We start from the raw sequence: 24,459 nt of genomic DNA, 5'->3' as shown, positions 1-24,459 counted from the left end.
CTATTAGATTTTTTGCCTCAGGCGCTCACACAAAGGCAGACTCTCTGCACCTAGTTCATCTTCTTGTGTCCTGGTCTGTAACATGCAGCGGCCTCCTTCACTTTTTACCAGCCAATAAACCCTAGCAATGGCCATTACCACTTTATCTCTATAAGTTAGGATCATGTTTTGTCAGGAGGACTCAAGAACACTCAGTAGAAAGGGATGCTTTGCAGGATCCGAGTTCCTGGTGATAGATAGTAGCTCAGTAGCAGAGCACCAACTTTGCATGCAAAAAGACCCAGTTTCAATCCCTGTAATCTCCCATTAAAAAAGGGTCAAGTGATAGAGAAGACTTCTGACGGAGATACATGAGAGCCACTGCCAATCAGAGTAGACAATATTGCGCTAGATGCATAAAAGTATAAAGCAGCTTCCTATGTTTGCAGCTGAATTTGTCAAACTCCTCAGTTGGAGAAGACGCAGCTCATGTTGGGCAAGATGGAACAACTGTGTTCCCTTTAGAGCAGGGGCTAGCAACCAGGTATCCTTCAGATCTTCTAGACTGACCATAATTCCTGATCATTGGCTATGCTGCCTGGGATTGATGAGAGATCTAGTCCAAAAACATGGTGGCCCCCTACACCTCCCAATTCTTATTTAAAATATTTTTATATTTCCTTACTGGCAACTGGGATTGCTTCAAAAGGAAGTAGGAGTCTCTAGCTGCTACCATCTTAATTTCTCATGAATGCCTTTAGGCAGGTTACTTGTCCTTTGTGACTAACCATGGTGAACATTTTATGGTTGTGCCAAGGACAGTTCCTCAAATTTCCAAAGATGCTCACAAGCCCAAAAGGTTGCCTACCTGTGCCTCAGAGGATTTTCCAAATTAGTCTATAGTATCTGGAATTCTACTACTGCAGGCAACTGCCTATACTGCTTATTGATTGGGCTGATACTGCCCATGGATGTACACTGAAGTAGTACACTCATTCAGTAATAATACTTGTCCAAGTCAGTAATATAGACAACGTAGTTATCCACTCAGTAATAATAAGCACTTGGTAAATATTGCTTTGCATGCCTATTACCCAGTACTTTTGGGTCAACGAATATTCTTTGTACACAGATCCTGACTCATGCAAAATCTGTTCTGCCAATGCTGTTACCAGAAACACACTGGCAATAGCTGGAACAACGTCAAGTCTCTTCTTCCTCTTTTTACTTGTACAGACAATTCTGTAACTGTAAGCGTATTATTTACTCATCCCTGACTCAGACTAAGTGTGGTATTAACTTATTTAAAACATAAGCCTGCAGAAGGCTAAGAACCTTCTAAATCAATGAAACTGATTTCATTGCAGGTTATTTAAGAGTTTTCTACAATCTTGTAAATCAATATAAACAGTAGTCTAATTGGTGTACATGGGAAAGAGGGGGAAATTTACAGTCCTTCTGAACTAGTTAATAAAACCTACCAGAAAATGTTATCTTAGTTCCCTTCACACATTAACTGAATGAAGGGGCGTCACATGATTAAAAGGACAATTGGCCTGCATGGTTTTTGAATTATTATCTCCCAATGTTCATGCATTGCCATCGACTTCTGCAGGGAGAATGCCTATGCATAAAGACCTTATGTGAAAAGCTTCTATGGGAGTCAGATCAGTGAAAGATCAGGACTCCAGGTTTTGCAAAGGTCTACAAGGATACTCACACAATCTTACCGCTCACACAACCAGTCTTGCTGCCCCTTAAATCATATGGACCCCATCATGCAATTAATACATGAATAGTTGCACAAGAAACGGAGCCACAAGAATTCTATGATAGGTCCATTATAGGCATGGCTTTGTATACTGGCCCAGAAAACAGTCTCAAAGAACATATTGTTCAGCTGCTAAAGCTAAGGAGACCTGACCCTAAGAAGTGCCTAAAAACAGATTGCTTGGGAACCACCTGTAAAAGCTCTGGGCTGAGGTATATGCTTAAAAGTTATAAATATAACAAATAAACTAGTACTCTGCACAAATGGAAGAAGATATTCTGATCCAAGCCAATCTATTCTACACTAAGAATTGGATCTTGCAAGTGAGTGAATGATGCAAAAAAAATTATTTATAAAATATATTCCATTTGCCGTAATATGTTCTGCTTATTTTTATAATCTAATAGTTTTACTCAGTGTTAGATATACTCCTAGGTAAATATGCAAATGATTGCAGCTATGCAACATAATCCTAAATTTCTTCACAGGCTTATTTCCAGGGAGGTCTGTATAACAGCTTCCCCATCTGTGGCTCTCTTAATATTTTGGACTACAAATCCCATCAGCTCCTACTAGCACAGCCAATGGTCATGGATAATGGGAGCTATGGTCCAAAAGAACCAGAAGAAACCAGGTTGGAGAAGGCTGGTGAATAGGATTGCTGCCTTAGTTATGTGAAAAAAATAAGAGCTTCTCTCTGCTTAAACTTGTAACAACTCCTTGTAGTTTTGGGACGTTACAAGATATTCACTACCACATACTTCAAAGCATGTTTTTACAGCAATAAAGACTAGAAACTTATGTTTATTTAACACACACACAATCAAACAAATGCAGAAGTTCTCATCAAGCTAAATTGTGTGGCTGAAAACACATTCTGCAACCTTTCCACATTTCTGTAGATTATTATTATTATTAATTTATATAGCACCATCAATGTACATGTAGAATTGAAGCATACACGATGCCTTGATTGTATGATAATGCTCCTATGGGAAATGTCTATTGCAGAGATTCCACTTCTTGGACAACCATTATTGACACATAGAAGAGGACATAAAGAGGGCAGTCATGTGCTAACTGCATGATGGGGTCCATATGATGTTTGCACAGTATGTGTTCCTTCAAGTGTTTGGAAAAGAATGTGCTCCTTTGCTCATCTATACTTATAAGGAGAGCCTTAACTAAATCCTAAATGTCCCAATTACTGATTCTACTTAATTTTAGCCAAAGCATAGCTGTTGTTTTCAGATGACTACATGGAGGCAAAGGAGACCACCACAAAACATAGGGAACAGGTTGATACTCCAAGACTCTCGTTCACGCACTGGTTATCTCTCGGTTGGACTACTGCAACCTCCTTCTCTCTGGCCTCCCCTCGTCTCACATCAGTCCGCTGGTCTCTGTCCACCACTCTGCCGCTAAGATCATCTTCCTGGCCCGCCGCTCTGACCATGTCTCTCCGCTTCTGAAATCTCTTCATTGGCTTCCAATTCACTCCAGAATCCAATATAAACTTCTCCTGTTGACCTTCAAAGCTTTTCACGGTCTAGCTCCTGCCTATCTCTCCTCTCTCATCTCACACTATTGCCCCGCTCGTGCTCTTCGCTCCTCTGATGCCATGCTTCTCGCCTGCCCAAGGACCTCCACTTCCCTTACTCGGCTTCGTCCTTTTTCTTCTGCTGCCCCTCATGCCTGGAACGCTCTTCCAGAACACTTGAGAACTACCAACTCAATCACAGCTTTTAAAACTCAGCTAAAAACTTTTCTTTTCCCTATAGCTTTTAAACATTGAGTTTGTTCTGACTCTATACTGTTAGCTTCACCCTACCCGGTGCCTGTTTACACTTCCCTGTGCCTGTTTGCATTCTCTTTCCCTCCTTATTGTTTACTACAACTTTATTAGATTGTAAGCCTACGCGGCAGGGTCTTGCTATTTACTGTGTGGTCTGTGCAGCACCATGTACATCGATGGTGCTATATAAATAAATAATAATAATAATAATAATAATAATAATAATAATAATGATGATCCTCTATAATTTTAGCAGTGCCTCTGTCCAAATGTTCAGATGCATGCTATTAGAAAATCCAGCATAAATTAGTATATTCAGCCTGAATTATAACTTACCTGGGATATGCATTACTAACTTTTGAAGCGTTGTTCTGATCCCTTGAAGTAGAGAAAATCCATGCCATACTGATCTAGCTTTTTAGAAAATTTCAACATGAGCTTGATGATGTCTCTGCTAGAAAATTAGTTTCTCACATTGCCAATTATGAGTTACTTAAAAATGTTTTTCCTGGCTAACATTTAAAACTGCTGAATAATATTTCATTGCTTGTACAGCTGCAGAAAATTATCAGTAAAATTAAATGTTAAGTGCTTTCTAGAGACTTAAGAAATGTTCTTGCAATCTGCTATTGAACATTGCAGAAATACTAAGATATTAAACATTAACTAGCAGTTAACATTGGTTCAAACTTTGCTTGATAGCCTTACAGCACAAAATTAAGTTTCAACAACCTTCGCTTTGGACCTTTTCTTTGAAAATATATAGCTTTGACATGCATAAAGAAAGCTCTCTTGTGCTGCCTAGATGCTGGGCCTTATTTCTACTAGGACAGCAATACTTTAATTTCCACTTTTGCTTAAGAGTACCTAAGGTCACTACTTTGTGTCCCGTCCCCCCAACATACAGTTATTAAGATAGTAATAAGAAAGGATAAAGGGCAGACATGATCCCAGCATACAAGCACACTCTTTAAATTTGCAGCTCACATTTGGAGCCTTAGCAGTATCTTAGAAGAGCATATGCTTTGTAATCAAAAAGTCCCAAATTCAATCCCTGGGAACACTCCTTGTTTGAAACCCTGAAGAGCTGTGTATACTAAATTGAGTTAAATAGGACTGGGAAGAGGTAACTCTAGGTTGTATCCAAAGCTAGTACTACTAGTTCGAGGAGTTGATTTTAAAAAAAGAAAATGGGAAAAGAAAATAAATCAATAAAAGGTCTAACCAGCGAAATATATAGAATATTAGTGGAAAAGGGAGAGACGGAAAGTATAGGCAAGATGGTATGGGAAACTGATTTGAGGGAACAAATAGGGCAACAGAGTTGGAAAGGGATGTGGAAATAACAAGTGTTGAGAAACATGTCCGTGAGGGTAAAAGAAAATTATTACAAGCTTGTCTGGAGGTGGTACCTAACCCCTGTGAAATTAAATAAAATAAATAAGACGAATTCAGCATTATGCTGGAGAGGTTGTCAACAGAAAGGATCGTATTTACATATGTGGTGGGAATGTGAATTTGTACAAAAATTATGGGAAATCGTGTTTAATGAGATAAAAGAAATTATAGGAATGGAGACAGAAGAGACACCTACTGTGGCATTGTTAACAGTTTATGGAAAATTGAATTGTAATCAAGAGACAAAAGAATTGATAACGAATTTGTTAACAGCTGCAAGATTAATGATATACAGGAACTGGAAGGTTCAAGGGGATTATTATATAGAAGACTGGTATAAAGAAATGTGGGATATCGCTATTAACGATAAATTAACTTGTAACATGAGAGTTAGAAGAGGAATGATAAAAACGAATGATTTTGAAGAAATATGGAAAGTTTTTAGATTTTGTACTATTAAAGGGGAGAGGGAAAACACCTCCAGAGGAAGTAATGAGATTTTGGAAATATGAATAAGATCCCGTGGTTGGGGGAGCACATTAATGTTAATCATTGATTATATTAAATGGAATCAAGTTAAAATATATGTTTATTAAACTGTTTACTTTATATTATTGTGTATTATGGGGTAGTGTTTTATATTGCATTGTTTGGAAGTTTACAAAAATAAAGAATTATTATAAAAAAACAAACAAAGCTAGTACTACTTAGAAAAACCTATTGCAGTGAATGGGACTTAGATTAATGTTGGACACAATCCTCTGTGTGCCTGGAATGATATCCTTTGAGGCTCTTTTTTTGGCTATAAGTTTCTGTTTGAAATGATCCTGGTCAATTTCAGCTGATTTCCAAGTCTGAAAGTATTTGTAGAGGACATTGTACCTACTAGAGGGTTTAGTAAGAAGTCATCATTTTAGTCTATTATATGGCCCTATGATTTCTCAACTCTGCAATTTGTTTTGCAGAACTTGCCAACTTGGGAATGTGTCTCTATAACCAAGTGTGCAAGTGAATTATGGCTGATTGACTAAAATTATTTGTATAGAGCAGAAGATCCTGCCATTCATGAGCATAGTAATGACCTACAGGTGGTTGTTACTGCAGGATTGCAACTGAAGAGCTGGATGGCAGTTATTAAATAGAATTAGAGGAATAACCCCTACCAAAAGTGCTCCAATGGCATGTTGCACAAGTTCATTAATCACATATAAAAATACAGAAGTGTCAGCAAGTTCAATGAGGTGGGCTTCATAAAAACAGAGATATCACAAATACTTTCAGCAACTGAAGATCTAAGGCAAAAATGCAGATCACCTGGAAGTCCTTAAACAAACATACAAAGCAGGTATGCAAAACATTTTATTTAACTCAAGAAAAGACAAGAGTCTTAGCCAGTTCCAATTCCTCAGGAATGCCTCCAGCATTTCATAATCAGATGGTCTGCTATGACAACACTTGCAACACAATTAGCACAACCAGCAAGAGCTGAGGTGGGGAAGGAGATGACCTGTTAGTGACCTTGGTCAAAATATAAATGTATACAGTCTAAAAAAGCAAGTTGTAGCCTTTTCAGAACAGACCCTTTTTTTCACTGAAGATGTGGTGGGCACCTTAGAAGTTAATAAAATATGAATGCCCCAGTTGAGTCTGATGCAATGCCAGCTCAGGGAGGCCTAAAACCAGTGCCCAGTTTGCTCTCTATGCCAGCACAGTATACAGGTATTGCAGTGCTCACTGTAGCTATTTGTTTCACCTATTTTCACAGAGAGTTTCTCCTCACTCCTCTGTGCAATGTTCCAGGGGATGTGATTTGCCAGCCTTCTCCAAATTGGTGCCCTCCAGTCATTTTGGACTTCAACTCCTATCAGCCCTAGCCAACATAGCCAATGATCAGAAAGCCTGAGTGTTGAAGTCCAAAACATCTGGAGGGAACTAGGTTGAGAAGGCTGGTGATAGGGGCTTGGGCCTCTCTACTAGGATTAATGCTACAATGTGATTGCTTGGACACTGACTCCTACAAAGATTGATAACCGTACAGCTACCCCTTGCACTGAAATAGTAGTGGGATTGGATCTGTTCACACACAACTGGTTTCCTTTTAGCCACTGTAGGCTCCCATAAATGCCTTGGGTCTATCTTCCCTTCCTTTTCTCCCTACCCCAGAGCTTACATAATACTGTGATATTTAAATGGAATGTTTACTTCTATGTAATCTCTTCCTTGTATTTCTATAAAGAAGCGTGCAAGGAAATTTTACGAGCGAGAGAGACTGTGAGGCTTTAGAAATCCTAAGTTGGTTAAAAGTTGTAGTGGACAGAGTTTAGTGTCTGGAACCCCACAAAGCCATGAAGGTCTAGCTGGCCTTGGACCAATCTGGGTCTTAGCCTTACTTCCCTCACAAGAATGTTGCAAGGATAAGAAATAGCTGCAAGACTATGAATGATAAAAACTGCAATAGAAATAAGTAATAAATTGTTGGTAGTGTTTGTGACATTTAAATAGTTCAATTTAAGAGAGCTTTCAGGTTATACTGCATTTATCATTTCACAAGTTAAATTTGTGTGATGCTATTTCCAGATGCTACTTATAAAAATAAGAACTTGGGCAAGGGGAAAAACAAATTCCTCACTTTCAGCTAAACAAATTATTGCTATGAAGTGAGGGTCAAGTACAACATGCTCTTTGACCCTTGCCCTGCAAAGCCTAAGACCCAATTTAAATGAGATGCAAGGCACTTACCCATGTACCACTTCACATTGTCCAGCATCCTATTAAAGATATTTACCCCATGCACTGGCCAATATGTGTTATGTCAGCGTATCTGTGATCTGGAGCCAAGGTAGATGTTGATCTGACATGCAGACACTTCATTCTTATGGGCTGGTACATGAGGAGACATGGCATTGTGTGAAGCATCTACATGAATATATGCGTTTTGTATAGCAGCACCAAATTTAAGTTTAGCCTAGCACTACAATACTAAATACACTGATCTGGAAGGAAGTCCCACTGAACTCAGTGTGGCTTTCTTTCAAGTAAACATGATTAGGATTGCATTATAATAGCCCTCTGGATTGGGATGTGCTGTCTAGTAGAGAAGCTAATAATACGGTAACCTGCTTCATACACATTTAAGTTGCCAATACATACATAAGATGCATCTAAAAAATCTGGTTTATCCATCACTTCTAGAATAATCTGGTCTCCCATGAGACTTGTAGTGCAAGCAGTTCTGTTATACATTATATTCTCCATCTCCTTTGTAATTCAAATATACAATAAGTTACAAAAAAAACAATCCAGGAATCAGACTAATGCTGGTGGCTCTTGCCTTTCATTTTAGAAACATTAAAAAATTCTGCATTACCCTCTTATAACTTAAATACATAAGTAATCTCCACTTTAATTACTTCATGACCGTGACTTTAAATTTACATTATTTTAAGTACCATCATAACAGCTCCATGTATAATACAGATATCAGCTGAGAACCCGTCAGGAAATAAAAAAAAATCTTCATTATATATATAAAACAATTATGTTGGAAAGACAAGAACACAGGACAGGGACTTGATACAGACTTAATTTAGTTTTATAATCAACCACATTTAACCCAAAATTAACATATATGTAGCAATATTCAAGAGCAGTGCAAATATCTTTGTAGGTTAGAGTAAAATTATACTACAAGAACATAAATGGGAAATAAAAAGGCAAGTACTTCAAGTACACGGAACGAGTCTTAATGAGGTCTCTCAGTGTTTACAAGGACTTCCTTTTTCAATTTATTTCTTCCTCTGGAATACGTTAGCCAACATGGCACCTGAAGTGGTCAGCTGGCCCATTTTATTCAAAAACTTGGTCTTTGTGTCTTCACTCACAAGACTCGCCGCAATTGACATAGAGCTACGGGGAAGGAAAAGTAAGTTAATCCACGGCAGTGCCAGTTAAAATGATCTGGACTAGCATGGCTGCAAAAAGATATTGGCTTGAGACCCTGAGAGAGCTGCTGCCAAGGGCAAAAGCATTGGAGTAGATGGACAAAGGATCTGACTTGGTACAAGCCAATTTTATGTGTCTGATAAGTAAGTTCAAAGACACTGTCATTGGAATGTAAAAGCATTCCTTTCAAAACTTTGTCCAAATGACATTTTCCTAGTCATGTGAAATTGCACCCACCAATTCAATCTCTTCAAGATTAACAAAGCTGGGAGCCCTCACTTTTATTCTGGATGTGAGGACAGGCAGACCAAGAGAAGGAGAGAAGCAAAGAGTCAGAAGGTAAAAAAAGCAAGTGGTTTGAAGTGTGGATCTATTTAGAATTTATGACACATTCCAGATGCTACTTATAAGAATAAGAACTTGGCCAAGGGGAAAAACCAAATCCTCACTTTTTAAAAAGTATTAATATTTAATACTTCAATGTCCCTGTTTTGTCAGAGACTATTTAAATTTAAACTGGATGATTTGAATTTAGGAAGCTGGAAAGTAAACTGAAGTGTCATGGGGAGGGGAGAGAGAGCGAGAGCAAAAGAAACTGCAAGCAGAGGATCCACTGATACAGTCCTGGAGTTCCTTTCATTTACAATATGATTACAGCATACAATTTAGAACAATCTCAATTGTGAGAAGAAAAAGGAATCATTGTCGCTCTCTAGCAATCTGTGGCAATAGTTTTAAGATGCTGCCTTTTTCGTTTCTATCCAGAGATTTGAAATACAACTATATATCCTAAACATAGTGAAACCTGGCACAAAAACCTTTATGAACCATTTACAACGGTGTGTTGTGAGAAATTCACTGAGCAGTAGCATTGTAGAAAGATACCTGCTAGGCAGCGGCCAACAAATTTTGACTTGCCTCATTATCCAAGTCACCATCTGAACCCGCTTTCCTTGAGACCCATGGCAGTACAGTGACTTGCTGCTGCTATCTCCTCCAGGAGCCCATTGGGAAAAGAGAGAACCCATCTATCTCTTGCCCCCACCCCCAGCTCTCCATGGAGAAAAGAAGAGGAAGTTTCTTACCCTTCCATTGGGATTTTACGTGAGGCAAAAGCAGCAAGGCACTGCTGGTGCTTTCTGCAAACACAAAACTTACAAGATGGAAGCCACCTCTCATCTCTTCCCAGATCTCCATGGAGGAAAAAGCAGATGGTTTTGATTCCCATCATGAGTTGAGCTTTTGCAAAAAAACACCAGCTGTACCTTCCTTTTGCCTCCTGTCAAAAAAAAGAGAAAGAAAGAAAGACAAAAGAAAGAAATTGAAATGGAAAAAGGAAGAAAAAATGGAAAAGGAGGGAAGGAAGTAAAAGAAGTGGCTTTTCGCATTTACTTGTTGTTTGTAAGAGGCAGTGAAGCACAGAAAGCACTTTCTGCAAAAGCCCCAAGTTGAGCAAAACTACCTTCCTTTGCCTACTCTGGGGAGAGGGAGGGAGACGTGTTCTTTCCCCCTGCAGAAAGCAAACAGGATGGAAAAGGGACTGCCCCTTGTTTCCTCCAAGACATGGTTTCTCTCTATTCCCATCAGGTTTCTGCAGGAAGTAGCAGTGAGGTGCTGCTGGTGTTTTAACAAAAGCTCAGTATTTATTTTAGTGCAAAATGTTTATTCCCAGCTCACCCTTGCCTTGTTGTCAATTTCACTCAGGCACTCCTCACATTCTAGAAGTGTAATACAGAGAAAAACTAGAAACTATTTATGATAGCTATTGCTCCTCCAGATTCTTTCTTCATTCTAGGATATTGAAATGTTTGTGTATTGTCTTAATCTCAGTTGGAGAAGGCTAAACAGAATTCTCCTGTCTTGAAAGCCCATTTACTGCCATTATACAACTCCCCCCCCCCGCAAAAAAACCGTACTAAGTGCCTAGACCAAAAATCTGATATTAAAAACCTAGTACGATTCATTATTGTTGTCCCTATAATGAAGGCTGACAATAACTTGTGAAAGATCAGTGCCTCACCCTTGTGGTTCTTGGACGCTCCTATTTTCCACTTTCTGTTCACACTCCTTTATCATGGAGCTTAAAATAACCTAAAACACAGGATAGAACAAAGCTTCAGTTGAAAGTAAAGGTTTGAAATTTATCTCTGGGTTATGATCATAGCCTAGTTCACACATAACACTAAGCCATTGTTTACTTGACCCCAGATTTGTTGCCCTATGCATGATGTATCTGGCAGATGATTGAAGAAATCATGGTTTGCTTTCTTAATCCCGAGTTTGTTTTCTTCCTCTTCTCTCTTCCAGTATCCCAAATGTCTCTGCAGTGCTGTAGTACTGGCATGTAGAGTGATTATTTATTTAAACTGCTCTTGCCTGCTACTTCTATAGCTTGGTGAAACAACTCAGAAACAACCCACAGTTCTTGGTTTGCACATAACGACAACCCATGGTTTAAACAACACAGAATTCACAATGCACCAACAAACCATGGGTTTCCTTTCTTGTTACCAAGCCATGGCTTGTTAACATGGCTGTAAAAAAAGAAAGCATGTGAAATATATACAGTGAGACAAAGAGATGTAAAGCGTGCTATTACGAATGAACAGTGTGTAAATAATACTCTAGTTGTAAATTAATATGGTTTAATAGTCTGCACCATGTTCAAGAAATACATGAAAATGTTACAATGGGAAATTTGATTTAAATTAGCCTTTTTTCTTGCTGACCCCTCCTCTTTTAAAAGAATAGCAGTGGAAAGTCTTCTTTTCTTTTGGTGAGCATTTGCACAGTTATTTCAATGTTGTGCTTGACCTACTGCTATGCTTACTGCCTGGGTATGCTCACATTCCTGTCCCTCCTCTTTGTGGTATTGTTTTCCAGGATAATGTGGGTGGTATGTGTTTGGCTATTGCCATGGAGCTGAAAGAGACTGTTTTGTTGATTATAAGAGGGGTTTCCTTTCCTGTATATGTGGCATGTCCCTGTGCTCTTTACCAATGTAAGTGTGCACCTTTGGCAGCAAATTAGCTATGTCATGACCCAGAAACCCAACTGTAGGTTACAAAATTACTGGGTTGTACTAAACAATGTCAGAAATGCGTAATGTGTGGTACATCTCATTCTTTCCTGTACCCCTAATGGTCTAGTTATTGAACAACCTAGAGCAAAGGCATAGAAGAGATTTTTTTTTTAAAAAAAGCTGGAGATAGTATTGCCAACTTTGAACATGACTCATGGGCAAGACCTATGAACATGTGTGAGCATATCCTCTTTCCTACCCACTTTCTCACAACACAAACAGCATGCATATTTTTATTCATTCTTCCCTCCCCCCCAACAGTACCAGTCTGTCTATACCCACACAGACTTTGTAGGGGCAAAACCATCCAGAAGACTGACTGATGGGAGATGCAGTGAGCCAACAAAAGGAAGATAATACCTTAAGTTCCTCAGCCATAAATTTCTTAACAATTCTTCCATCTTTCAATCACCCCTAATAGTGAACTAAAGTACAAAAACACTTTAGGATAACACACACACACACACACACACACACACACACACACACACACACAAGCATAACATTTAAAAAACAGCTCAATGAGGAATGAGTATTGTCTGGCCACAGAATATTGAGTATCTGTTGGGGGAAACCACCCATAAGACTGAAGGGGAAATGGAATACACTGGGCCTGCTCAGACAACATGCTAAGTCATGGTTAGGCTGCTAACCCTTTTGCAGAAAATGGTTAGTGAGAGTGTTTAAATCATGGTTATGTAGCCACCATGGTTAAGAATGGTTCATCTGACACATTAAGTAATAGTTCACATGACACCATAAGTCAAAATGTTTAGCTCAAAATACTTAACCACTGTGGCTTAGTGTGTCATCTGAACAGGGTCATCCTGCAAGAGGCCATGGCTGGCAGGCACACTGAATATTTTTGGCAGGCTCCATTTGTTCTTTTCCTGATATGTTATTTTTGCACTTTCTTTTACAATGAGAACAAAAGTATATGGTTATGTAGGATCTTTATTAAAAATGGGGCAGGAAGAGGGCAGAGAAAGGGAATTCTTGGAAGAGTGGGGTTTCTGATGGGAAAACATGATATCACCATTTCAGTAAGTATGACAACTGCTAGTAGTTGAGCTTACAGCCTCAAATTTGCAACTGGCTGATCATTGCTGGAAACAGATGTTGGACTATGATAGATCTTTGATCCAACAATGCAATTTTATGTCATTAAGTTGTACATGAGTTCTAATACAAGTAGGCACAATGGAAAATGGTCTGTTCAATACATGTATCTTTCATTCCATGCATGTTTGATAAGCCTCATAATTCAATTTAATACTGAATGATGAATTGCCACATTTGTCTTGCCATCTTAAACCCAGATGCAAAATGGCAGCTTCAATTACTCACCTCATGTTCTGGTGAGAGTGTTTCCATGTCATTTCGTAAACACCTGAGTCCAGGTAAAAAGTGATTGACCATTAAATCCTCAGAAATAACTATAAGACAAGCAGTTAAGGTCTTACAAAGAAAGAATGGCTTGCCATTTCTTTTATTCGAAGTCAAAATGGGAAGAGATTGTGCAAAAATCATTATATTGTCTTCAATGCCACTGTAATGTCTCTTTGTAAAAATTCAAATATGAAAGGATTGTAGATAGTTATTTAGAAATGGAATATAATTGCAATGTCAAAATAGTTTCAGGAGGCCTGGGTAGTGGACAAGACATGAGGACAACAAATAGCAATAGCAAAGAAACTTTTCAAACACATTCATAATACGGAGCATAAGATAAGGCACTAAAAATAAGGTCAGTTTTAGGTACTAGAATAAACTGATGATTAAGGCCCAGTTTCATCGGAAGATATTATTCCCAGTGTGACTTTTAAAATATTTGTTTAAAACAATGCAATATATGTGTGTGTATATATATATTTAATACATATGGGATAATATTAATTGAATGGTTAATATGCATAACAACCAAGCATTGTGTAAATTCACTTCACCTAGAACATCCATAAAATCCGTTGATAAAGAGGGAATTGTGCACATTCTCCAGCCATTGTACATAATTTCCAACAGGCCTTGGAAAATCTGCACATTCTCTGATCAAATATGCATCATCTGCAACAGTCTTTGTGGCATACATATCTTGACAATGCTTAGTACATCCTCTGGGCAATATGCATAGTCTCCAAAAAAAACCACTCACTGGAGAATGTCCATACTTCAGCATGATCTGATCATAATTTTGTAATTTGCCCATACAAATAAAGATAATAATGAGCATAGTCTCCAAGGAATATCAGAGAATGTGCAGAATTCTCTGATATTTTAATTTCAAGATTACTAGTTATTGATGCACATTCTCTAACATCACTTGTAGGCAAAGTATATTGAACAAATAATATACAAAATTCCTTTCTTATGGCACTGATTTCTAAAGTATGCTCAATTATGCACATCCGCTAGTGTTTGTGTGTGTGGAAATTATACATATTGCCCAGAGAATGTACAAAATACTGTCAAGATATGTACATGCCTCAAAGACTGTTGGACACTATGCACATTGATAAGAGAATGGGCATACTAGTACTAAAATCAGCCTGTAAGTGATTCGTAACAATAACCGTTATCTATAACTTTTCTTATTGCTTCCTCTTTGCTTTAGAGCCCTGGACCGTGAGCATTTCTTCTTTACCCACTAGTACCCGGCCCAGACCACTACCTTCTTTCTCTTCCTCTACTTGGGGAATGCAATTCAAACTTCTGTCACTGGTGCTTCCTCTTTCCTTTTCCAGAGTACCCTGTCACCCTAGGAGGGTGGGGGGAGAAAATCTGCGTTGTGCTCCTACTGCAAATTTCCATTAAAAAAGGGTTACTTAAAGTTCTAATTCTTTCCACTCACTGAAACTGCAAGGAGTTCATGTGACATACGTTAAACAATTTTGGTATCTAATATGAATACATTTTTCCTTATTTCCAGCATTTCTATCCTGCTCTTTTTATTTCACAATATTCAGGCCTACATTGCTACATTCCTGAGTTTTAAAAATCTAAACTAAGGATGCTGTTAGTAAAAACAGCTTCTATTAAATTAGGGCATGGTCCACAAAAGTGGCCAGTCTTTCTAACTAGAAAAAAAATGTGCTTGCAACAATCTGCAAAGGGTGAAGCAGGATCTTCAGCAATGATTCACTGTATTTGAAAAGAAGGGAGTCTGGGGGTGGGAATTTCCTGCTCTCCTCCCTAGCTCTGAATTGAGAAGGTTATATGTGAGGACTAATCCCTGCTGTTTTGAGCTTCTGAGACACTCAGAGAGTGATGAGAGGTCTGTTTCTAACTGTCTCTGAGGTTCCATGTAGCATGCCAGAGGGCCCTTACACTTCTCCAGAATATGGAGAAGACCAAAGACACCCCCTGATGTTTCCCTCACCAGGTTAAAAGATGCATTCGCCAGTGGTGAGATGGCAAGTGCATTGTGGACCATTAAAACAGAGTTCTACCTGTGAACATCTGCTTTTAATACTATTTACAAAACCTGACAACTATGTTTCACAGCAGTCCATACCACAACTTCTATTTTTGTTCATGTTTTTCCAATAATGCTCTGAGCAAACGTCATTCCAAAAAAAACAAACTTAACTTTCTTTAGTTTGGCTCTTAGATTAAAGCTAACAATATAATTTTATAGCCTTAGAAAGTAATTAGACATCTTTCAGAAGTGGCTTAAACATACATTAAACATACTCTACAACGTTTAATTACATTGCCTATGCAGATCACAAAGCCCATGTTTGTACCTCACAATAAACCAGAATTCTTTAGAATTCTGGCTTACTGTGAATGAGCAAATACTGGCTTCTGACTCTGGGTTCCCTGGGGAGAGACAAGCCAGAGTTCCCGGATGGAAAGTCTGTGGTTTCTTTAGCTGCTTCTGCTTGCAGGAAGAGCCAAGTGGGAGTGATCAAGCAGTGTGCAGTTAGCATGTCGGCTTGTTCAAAATAAGCCAGAATACTAAAGTAATTGTAATATGCAAATGTGGCCATCATGTATGACTTCTTATCAAGGCAATTTTCTAGTTTTTCCAGATTCTTGAAAATTATCCAGTTTCTGCTAAGGCAATGGAGTTTTTTTCAGTAAGTTGTTGAGTTATGTGTACAATCTCTAATATAATATCAACCGCATTAAAAAACCCCTCAGACATGTTAAATCAAAGAAATGTAAGCTGGCTGGGACACACTTTCAATGGTCAGGAGACAGTGGCATATTGGATTTTCTAGATGCAATATTCTCAGAGTTCAATGATGGATTCATTACTGATGCCTGATGGAATATTTTTAAATGACTTGTTCCCATATTAAAACAAATGTTTCAAAACCAAACAAGGATACAACAACAGGAGAGTGCACTATAGGCTTCAAAGAGATGAGTAGCAATGTCCAATCTTTTTGAATCTGCAGACTGTTGGTTATTAACCAAGGCGAGCTTATGCAAATGTGGAATAACAACTGGAAAAAATAAATATTTGAAATGAAAATTATAATCAATGCTTTCACTTACAGGCTTGCAAGAATGAGCTACAATAGTTGGGGAGCAACAAGAAAAATGTATAGGTTGTTTTTTTTATCATGACAACTTACATTCATCTCTAAATCTTGGCTCAGCATTTGGCCCAACTCTTCCAAATGTTTTTATGATTTCTGTGTGTAAAGAGTGTTGATCTTGGTATTGGGGATCTTCCAGAAAAGAGGCCAACTGCATTTTAACTCTTTCCAACAGCTTAAGAGGAAATGTAATAAAGTTATAAATACTTACATGTAGAAAATAAACAAAACTGAGTAAAATGCAATAGCAAGACACTCTAAAACTGTTTAGCACATCTGTTTGTTCCACATCTGTATAGTCTATCTAATGTGAACATCTAGAAGCTATCAGCTTTTTGTTGTTGCAAAAAACCTGAGACCTTTTGAAATTAGCACTTTGATCTCATAAGCAATAAACACCCTCCCTTCTATAACCCCTTGGTCTAAATACATGTACAATTAAAAATCATCCTGGACTGATGCTTATTTTCTAACTTCTGAATTTAACCCAAATAAGACATTAGTGCATATCTCATTAGCGCAATATATGAATGACTTGTTCTTTAAATTCAATTATAGACAAGAGAATCTAATGTACCCTACTACTACTTATTCAGCATTTGAATACTATGAGTCAGTACAAAATTCTTAGTTGCGTTTCCACAACTATGTTATTTTAGAAAATAAGGAACAGGCTGAAATAACAAGAATGCAAACTCTGCAGAGATTTTACCATTAGAAACTCAGTTTTATTAATTGTAAGGTTTCAAAAATCTGATCTGCTGATTCAATAAAAAAACTTGTAATGTTATTTCTCTTATATCTTATCCTGAAGTTGAATCATAATGATGCATGAAATTTCTCTTTGGAGAAAACGTTGATTTTTAAAAAACACATACACCAATTAGTATAACTTTATGCATAGATGTTTCCACTGAGCACCAGCACATCAAAAGAAATGGCAAACAGTTGTCTGGCACTTGGCTTATGTAACCCTGCTCTGTACCATGTTCATCACTTTGCATATCACTGGCCGAAATTCAAAATGAGCAAAAATAATAATAATAGCCTGCCTATACTCAATTTGGCCTAATCAAAGGGCAAGGCAAGGCAAGCAACTTTAAGAACCAGTGCTTGAGTTTTCTCATTTTACTGTTCCATCACTATCTTTTTTCCCGTTTATGCTGTGTCTATTAGATTGCAAGGCTGAAGATTGGGACTGTCTTTTCCCCCCAAGCACCTAGGAAACTTTGGGTAAAAGCCAATGTGAGTCTTATTAAAATGAATGACATTTAGGTTAGTCATGACTAATTTAAATCCCATTCATTTCAATGGGTCTACTTTAAGCACAAGTTATGCTGGATTTTACCTTTTCAGCACATAATAAAAATGGTCACTCTCCGCTACTCCCAGGCTCTTAATAAATTCATATATTCTATATAGACTAATGCTTATATCATAAAAATGTAAGTGGGTGGGGAGAAGGGACCAACTAACAAGGACTCTGCACCTCTCCAACTATTTTACCTCCTTTGAGACCTAGTGATTAAGGCCCAATTCGAATGTTTAATGAAGAATTTAGCCCCATGGAACACTTTTATGAGTGAGTGCTTTTTGCCTGTCTAACTTGAGTAAGTTAGATGGCAGGCAAACCCTAAGGAGGTTCGCCTGGCATCTACACTATATTCTTTCAGATGCCAGGTGAAGACCTTTTCATTCTCTCAGCATTTTAACAGTCTATAAATTCAATTTTAACTTTGCTGTTTTAAGTTTGTATTTCTGCACTGCTGCTGATTTTATCCTGGTTGTGCTTATATATTGCATTTTATGTCATGGTTTTATACTGTTTGTTTTATACTTTGAACGGTTTTAATTTTTGTGAACAGTCCAGGAAGCTTTGGCTATTGGGTGGTATAAAAAATGCAATAAATAAATAAATAAATAAATAAAATAAAATAACCCCCAGATATCAGTCAACTCTACTCCCAGCAGTTCAAGGAGGTGTGACCCTTTCTATACAGTGCCCCCCTCAGGTAAATCATGCTCACCTCAACCTGCCAACAGCTATTTGGTGGGCTGGCCAGAGTGTGGATATGATTGCCAACATCAATCAGTTGAACAGGAGGGAAGGAGGGGGAAGTACGCAATGGGATCTCAGTGTGGAAGGTAGCTTTAAATCTCACTATCCCTGTACGATGAGATCACGCAGGGTGGGATGGGGAGTCTGTATTTCTTTATGGTGGTGGTGGAGAATGGGAATGCCAGTCCTGGCCATGCTCACCACCGAAATATGGCCCTAGATCCACCACCCATTGCTCACATGTGGCTGTTGGGGACAAAAAGGTCACCCACCCCTAATCTAAACTACTAAGTCTCTGACAATCAGAAAAAGCATGTTGCCAACTTTTCCTTATACAGTTCAGTTGAGTAGAAACAAATATTATCCTGGTATGAGATGAAGGCGTCCTACCTCTCGCTGAGTGACTGTTTCCATGATGGTACCAAAAGCAGGGATTGTGGCTATTCTTACAGAGCTAAGAAGGAAAAAAAATCTTCAGCCTTTAACATTCCAATTAAAGATAACGTAACTTCAAAATTAGTATTTCAAGAAACATTAATTTCTAGCAATGACAAGAGAGAGCAGGAAGAATGCTCAAAATAATACTAATAATAAAAAAAGAGAGACAAACAGACAGACTTAACTCAAGGTCACAGTCAGAAACTCACAATTCAGGATCACTGGACAAGGTAACAAGGGCCGGAGCAACCCGCTTGTCAACTAAGGCTTCACTCATGCCTCGAAGAGTCAGCTGTAAACCAGTCAACATGCAATAAAAATGGTTTTAAACTGGAAGGATAACTAAGTTAGCTGTGACTGAGGATGGGCAGGCAGAGTCACTGGCCTTTCTTTTAGTCACCCATACAGGGCATTAACACTGTTAAAGACTGTTCATGCTTCAGCATTTACTGGCAATAATGTGTTAGTGAGATTAGCATCCCTCTTCAGCGTGGAAGAAACAAACACACAAGCATAGTGGCCTTTGGCACATGTTCAGGCACTGGAACCACAACAGTTGACAGCATCATTTGAGAAGAATAGCAACTTTAAAAGTTGCATTTCCCAAATATTACAATAATTTTACCAGCCAATAGAAATTGTATTTCAAAGGTAGACCTCAGCTTGCTGAGGGTTGTTTTTTTTATAATATTCATGGCTTTTTTTTTATAGGCTTCTTGGGTTTTATTATTAGAGTACTAAAAAAACCCCATTCTGATAGTTTATTTCTTGACAGGTTGCAAGAGGGACGCTAGTTGTATAAGACAGTCAGGAAACTTACATTTCAGGGTCACTGGAGAGAGTAATGAGAGCAGGAACAACTCTCTGAGCTACCAGAGTTTCATGTACCCCCTTCACCAACAGCTGAGTGGGTAGAGCAGAGGGGGTACCACAGGTGATGCACGGAAAGAGTGAGCACAGTATCATGGGAAGAGCAGCACAACCAAGAGGAAGAAAAACACAAAAAGCAAACCAAAATTAGAAGCAAATACCACTACGCTAAAGTGCCCTTTTAATATAAATATGCAGAAGGCATGATGGAAGCGCAAGTAGGCCCAAGCAGGCAGCACGAACTAGACAAAATGTGGAGCTGTTAAAAACAAAAACAAACGAACCTCGAGGGACATTCTGGACATTAGCGTTGCAATTTAAAAGTAATTAAATGGACGGTCTTTTTCTACGGGCTGTCTTTTTCTACTTCTATCAAGGGCTATGTAAGTTTTATACATGAATTATTCTCAATTGTGGGGTTGGTGGTGGTGGAGGGAATTCACTTGCAGTGAAGATTTACGTAACTGATTCCATATGACCAATAGATGTAATAAGATTGCCGAGCAGTGCATGTGATTTGGGAGCATGTACTCTGCTCTAGAGCTGCCACAATTACAATGGAATAATTTGAAGGGTGGGGTAGAAATACCTATAAGATGGATAAACGAAACATTTTGCGGCCACCTCCATAGGAAGTTGCATTGGAGATCACCTCTTGTAAGATTGTTCTTTACAACTGGAATTGCATATGAGCATTTTAAATTTGATGCCACAGAACTTTAAATGCACTTTTATTGATATTTTAACCCTAGAAGTAAAGGATGTATATTATACACTGGAGTACTTTTAAGTTAACCCTGAAGTCCTCATAAGGGTGGGGGAGTCAGCCTGCTCATTAGTTGTGCGGGTCTGCTCACAGAGGTGTGTTTTGTTTTGAGTAAACAGACTAAGAAACACAAACAATGCATTGAGTGAGATGTGTTTTCTATTTATTCTCACTAGAAATTCTTTGCAGCAGAGGTTTCCAAAGTTATTCTTGAAAGGGGACCTGATGTTTTGGTACATCGTGACCTAAAAGTGATGGATCTTTTACTTCTTGGTGCTACACTGTTTTCCACACATGTTGCAGGTAACCAGAAAACCATTCACTGATGCGCACTTGTAGGTCAATGGGGAACTGCTCCAGTAAAACGATAGAGCTTTACTAATGTCAAACTGAAAATTATCACTTAATTTATAAACTTTTATAGTAGAGCCTGCCAGCTTTCCATGGTTAATATTAAATGATCTTTCCATTTTAAACATCAGAAGTTAAAGGGCTTCCTTAGTTATGTTTCCAGGAGAAGACAGTAAAACTGGGTTGAAATACCTCTCTTTAGAATTCTAAGAATAGACCACTGTCTTCTTGAATTGTTATTTAAAAACCTCCTTCTATCATGTGACATATTTTCTCTATTCGAATACTGAGGCTGCTGAGATACATTAGTTTTTAAAATTTAGGCTGCTCTAAAAAAATTATCATAGTTTAAAACTCCTTAGAAAACATATCCCTGAACAAAAAGTTTGAGATACACATAGCAAAGAAGCCTTAATGTAATCAGAAAGCACAATCTGAGAACCCAAATTCTGATTTTAAAGTGCACTTTGATTTCAAGGTGAAAAGCAAGGGCATAATGACAGAAAGCCAAAACGTCTACTTGCTCTGGCCTTGTTTAAACCAGGGGTGGGCTAATTCAGTCTTACATGGTGTACCTCATTGGCTTTCGTTTACACAGGAGCACCCCTGCAGGACCACTAAGATGCATTCAGTTTAAAATCCAAGAGTGCATTCTCAGAATCTCAAACTCTTAAGCCATAACTAATCCAAGTTAAGTGATCTTGAGTATGTACTCTTGTTCAAAAACATGACTTTCTAGATCAGATCAAGATCTACCTAATCCAGCATTCTTTGCAAAAAGCCGAGCAACCAGCTGGCACTAAGTTAATACACCACAGGACTTCTGTTTAAGTTTTTCCCACACATGGTTTCAACTGATGGTTCATATTCCTACTGTGCATGGGTTGTGTTCAAACCAGGACCAATTTTAGGTCAATACAGAATACTAAAGATTATTCACATGGTTTAATATAGACAGTTAACATGCACACGCACACAAAGAGAGCAAATAAGGGGAAAGCCAGATAAAAAACAGCATGTTAGTTCATAGTAGCCTCAAACGACATTTATATTTGCCTACCACTCCTTTTATGTACTTACAAGAGTTAAATGTTAGGTAGGTACTTGCATGCTGCTACTATTTCAGTTGTATTTATAAAAAGTGAATGCTTATGGTTAAGAAAAATGTGATGAGGAATTTGTACCATGTTCTTTATAAAGACACTTAATAAAAATTTAACTAGAAAGAAGGTTGTGGGATAGGGTGATTTGATAGCCACTTTATTTCACTCCTCATTTGTCATAGGAAAAGAATGCAGGAGGCTAATATCACGGGCTAGCTTATGAGCGCTTCTCAAGATGCAAAGACAATTCAAAGAGAAGAAAGGACTCAATTCAAATTTGCAATATCACTCCCATCTTATTGCACAGGGGAAAAAGACACGACACACTAATAGAAGCACCTCTACTTCTAACATTGTGTGCTATATTAATCACAATTCTTTGTTACCTAATTACAAAGAAGGACCATATATCATCATCATCATCATCTAGAAGTAAGAAGAATCTATTACTAATAAAACATTTTCCACTGAACAGGTTAGCTTCTGATTTTGAGCGACACCTGAACTAATGCATAACCTAAAAGACTAGTGCAATGTAGGTGGACAAAATGTTAGTGTGCTGTTTGTGTGCACATATAAAGAATAGAAATGATCACATATATATTGTCCAGGATCCAAAGATCAACAAGACAAACTCCCCTTATTTACTAATATGAATAGCACTGTTAATCAAGCAAAACATAATCTCTAATCCTTGCTGGGCATGTGAGACTAGCTGAACTATGCTTTGGATTCTGACCACACTTTTTATGACTATTAAAAATATCTAAGACTTTCTTCCCGCAAATGCTCCAAAGCAGCATTTATTTATAAATTTCTATCCACTAGCATTCTCAAGGCATCTAAAGACTATTTTTTTAATAAAGCAATCACCTTACATCTATACAAAATGAGAACTATCTTAAGGCAAGTCATAATCTGATAGAATTGAAGGCCAGCCTCCCTGTTTGTTGCGGGTAACTGCTGCTGCATGGCTGAAACAGTGATCGGAAACTGAAGGCAGACCTTGGCTTTCACCCCTACTGAAGCAGTTAAATGTCCAATGTGGCAGCAGAAATAGCAAGTACCAAGAAAAACATGCTGCACTGACTGTTCTCACCCCTATTTAGTATTTTCAGAGGTTTGCTTTTAAGTCACAATATACCCAATTTCAGATTTTATTATTGGGAACAATTAACTGTGGTTAACAGACCATGCACAAGGTATTTCCAATACATATCTGGTTTGAACACTGAACTCAGCACTGAAATGGTACCTCATAGCCAATGGAAGTTTCTAAGCATGCAATGCACCAACCTAATATTTGAGTCAGAAACAGAAAGAAGTCTAACTTTGCCAGTTACCATGAAAGCATCTTGCAAGTAGATGCAAGCCAGTGACACTTGAGGTAAATAAATGACTGCTGAAAAACTTACAGCCCCTATGGGATCTAAACTACTGGGTGTTAATATCCTGCTCCATCACACAGTGCACAACTTCTTAAAATAATATAATGCAATATACACTTTTCAACATCTGAATATATTAGACAACATAAATCCCCAGTTACTAACTAATTCTGGCTGGGGATCACCTTGCACTGATGGTGGAGTAAAGGGATAGATGGCAAGCTCTATTTTCCCCTGCCCCAAACACTTCTGTCCCGAGTAAGCAGGCAGCAAAGGCAACTTGTGGGAGGCAGTTGTTCCATAGAATCCGCTGCAGAGGTATCCAGGATACAATCCAATTTCATGCAAGGCAGAGGCAACTAGCCAAAATGTGGAGTTAGCTGCACCACGCTAAGTGAGTATACAGGCTGTAGTCCAACACTAAAGTTGTGTATGCCCCACTCTCTCTTGGCTGCCTAATGCTTCCCTCTGCCTTATCTACAACTTGAGAAGAGAGGTAGGCAGTGAGTGGTGGTGAGCACGAGACGCAGTTGGCTTTCCTTGAGAGGTTGGATTTGGCCCCTAAGCCACCAGTTCCCATACTGTACTAAGAGGCATCTTCAAATAGTATTTCTCATAAGTTTTGTAAGCACTTACCTCAAACATTCTAGCAGCTGTACACCGAACAAGTGCTGAAGTATGGACAACCCCATACCATAATACAGTTAGCAGCAACTCGTGGTATGCTGGATTTGCACTGAGAACGAAGAACAATCAACATTGCACTATAAATAGCCATTTGCTCTCAAACGACTCCACTCATTCTGCACTTTCTCTCTTCAAATACCTCCTCAAATTTCACCTTGACTGTGAAGCCTTTGGCTAACTTTAATCCACAATCTAAACTAGTATCAGGTACCTGTAGCGGCATTTTGCTCGCATGCAAACTTTGCGTCCCTTCCTTCTGTTTCTCTGCAGTCTAAATTTAGTT

General features: G+C 38.3%; 1 protein-coding gene across 4 annotated transcripts in view; it reads right to left on the bottom strand.

Moving 5' to 3' along the window:
* Positions 1 to 8,314: 8,314 nt before the first annotated feature.
* The window catches only part of RELCH (RAB11 binding and LisH domain, coiled-coil and HEAT repeat containing), a 68,518-nt gene continuing 52,373 nt past the window's right edge, over positions 8,315 to 24,459 (bottom strand). For 3 of the 4 annotated variants that reach the window (XM_063130263.1, XM_063130265.1, XM_063130266.1), the window contains 8 exons: positions 24,126 to 24,225; positions 19,832 to 19,914; positions 18,964 to 19,027; positions 16,551 to 16,689; positions 16,302 to 16,418; positions 13,315 to 13,403; positions 10,906 to 10,976; positions 8,315 to 8,849 (listed from right to left, as the gene is read on the bottom strand). In XM_063130263.1, coding sequence (XP_062986333.1) covers positions 8,729 to 8,849; positions 10,906 to 10,976; positions 13,315 to 13,403; positions 16,302 to 16,418; positions 16,551 to 16,689; positions 18,964 to 19,027; positions 19,832 to 19,914; positions 24,126 to 24,225 — 784 coding nt within the window. In that variant the 3' untranslated portion in view covers positions 8,315 to 8,728. Of the gene's footprint in view, positions 8,850 to 10,905; positions 10,977 to 13,314; positions 13,404 to 16,301; positions 16,419 to 16,550; positions 16,690 to 18,963; positions 19,028 to 19,220; positions 19,304 to 19,831; positions 19,915 to 24,125; positions 24,226 to 24,459 lie in introns of all 4 variants that reach the window. The other variant, XM_063130264.1, reaches the window with a different exon arrangement.

The sequence above is a fragment of the Elgaria multicarinata genome, chromosome 7 (assembly GCF_023053635.1).
Source record: "Elgaria multicarinata webbii isolate HBS135686 ecotype San Diego chromosome 7, rElgMul1.1.pri, whole genome shotgun sequence".
In the NCBI taxonomy this organism is placed as follows: Eukaryota; Metazoa; Chordata; class Lepidosauria; order Squamata; family Anguidae; genus Elgaria; species Elgaria multicarinata.
Note: the sequence above shows the minus strand (reverse complement) of the source record. Positions and strands in the feature narration are given on the sequence as shown.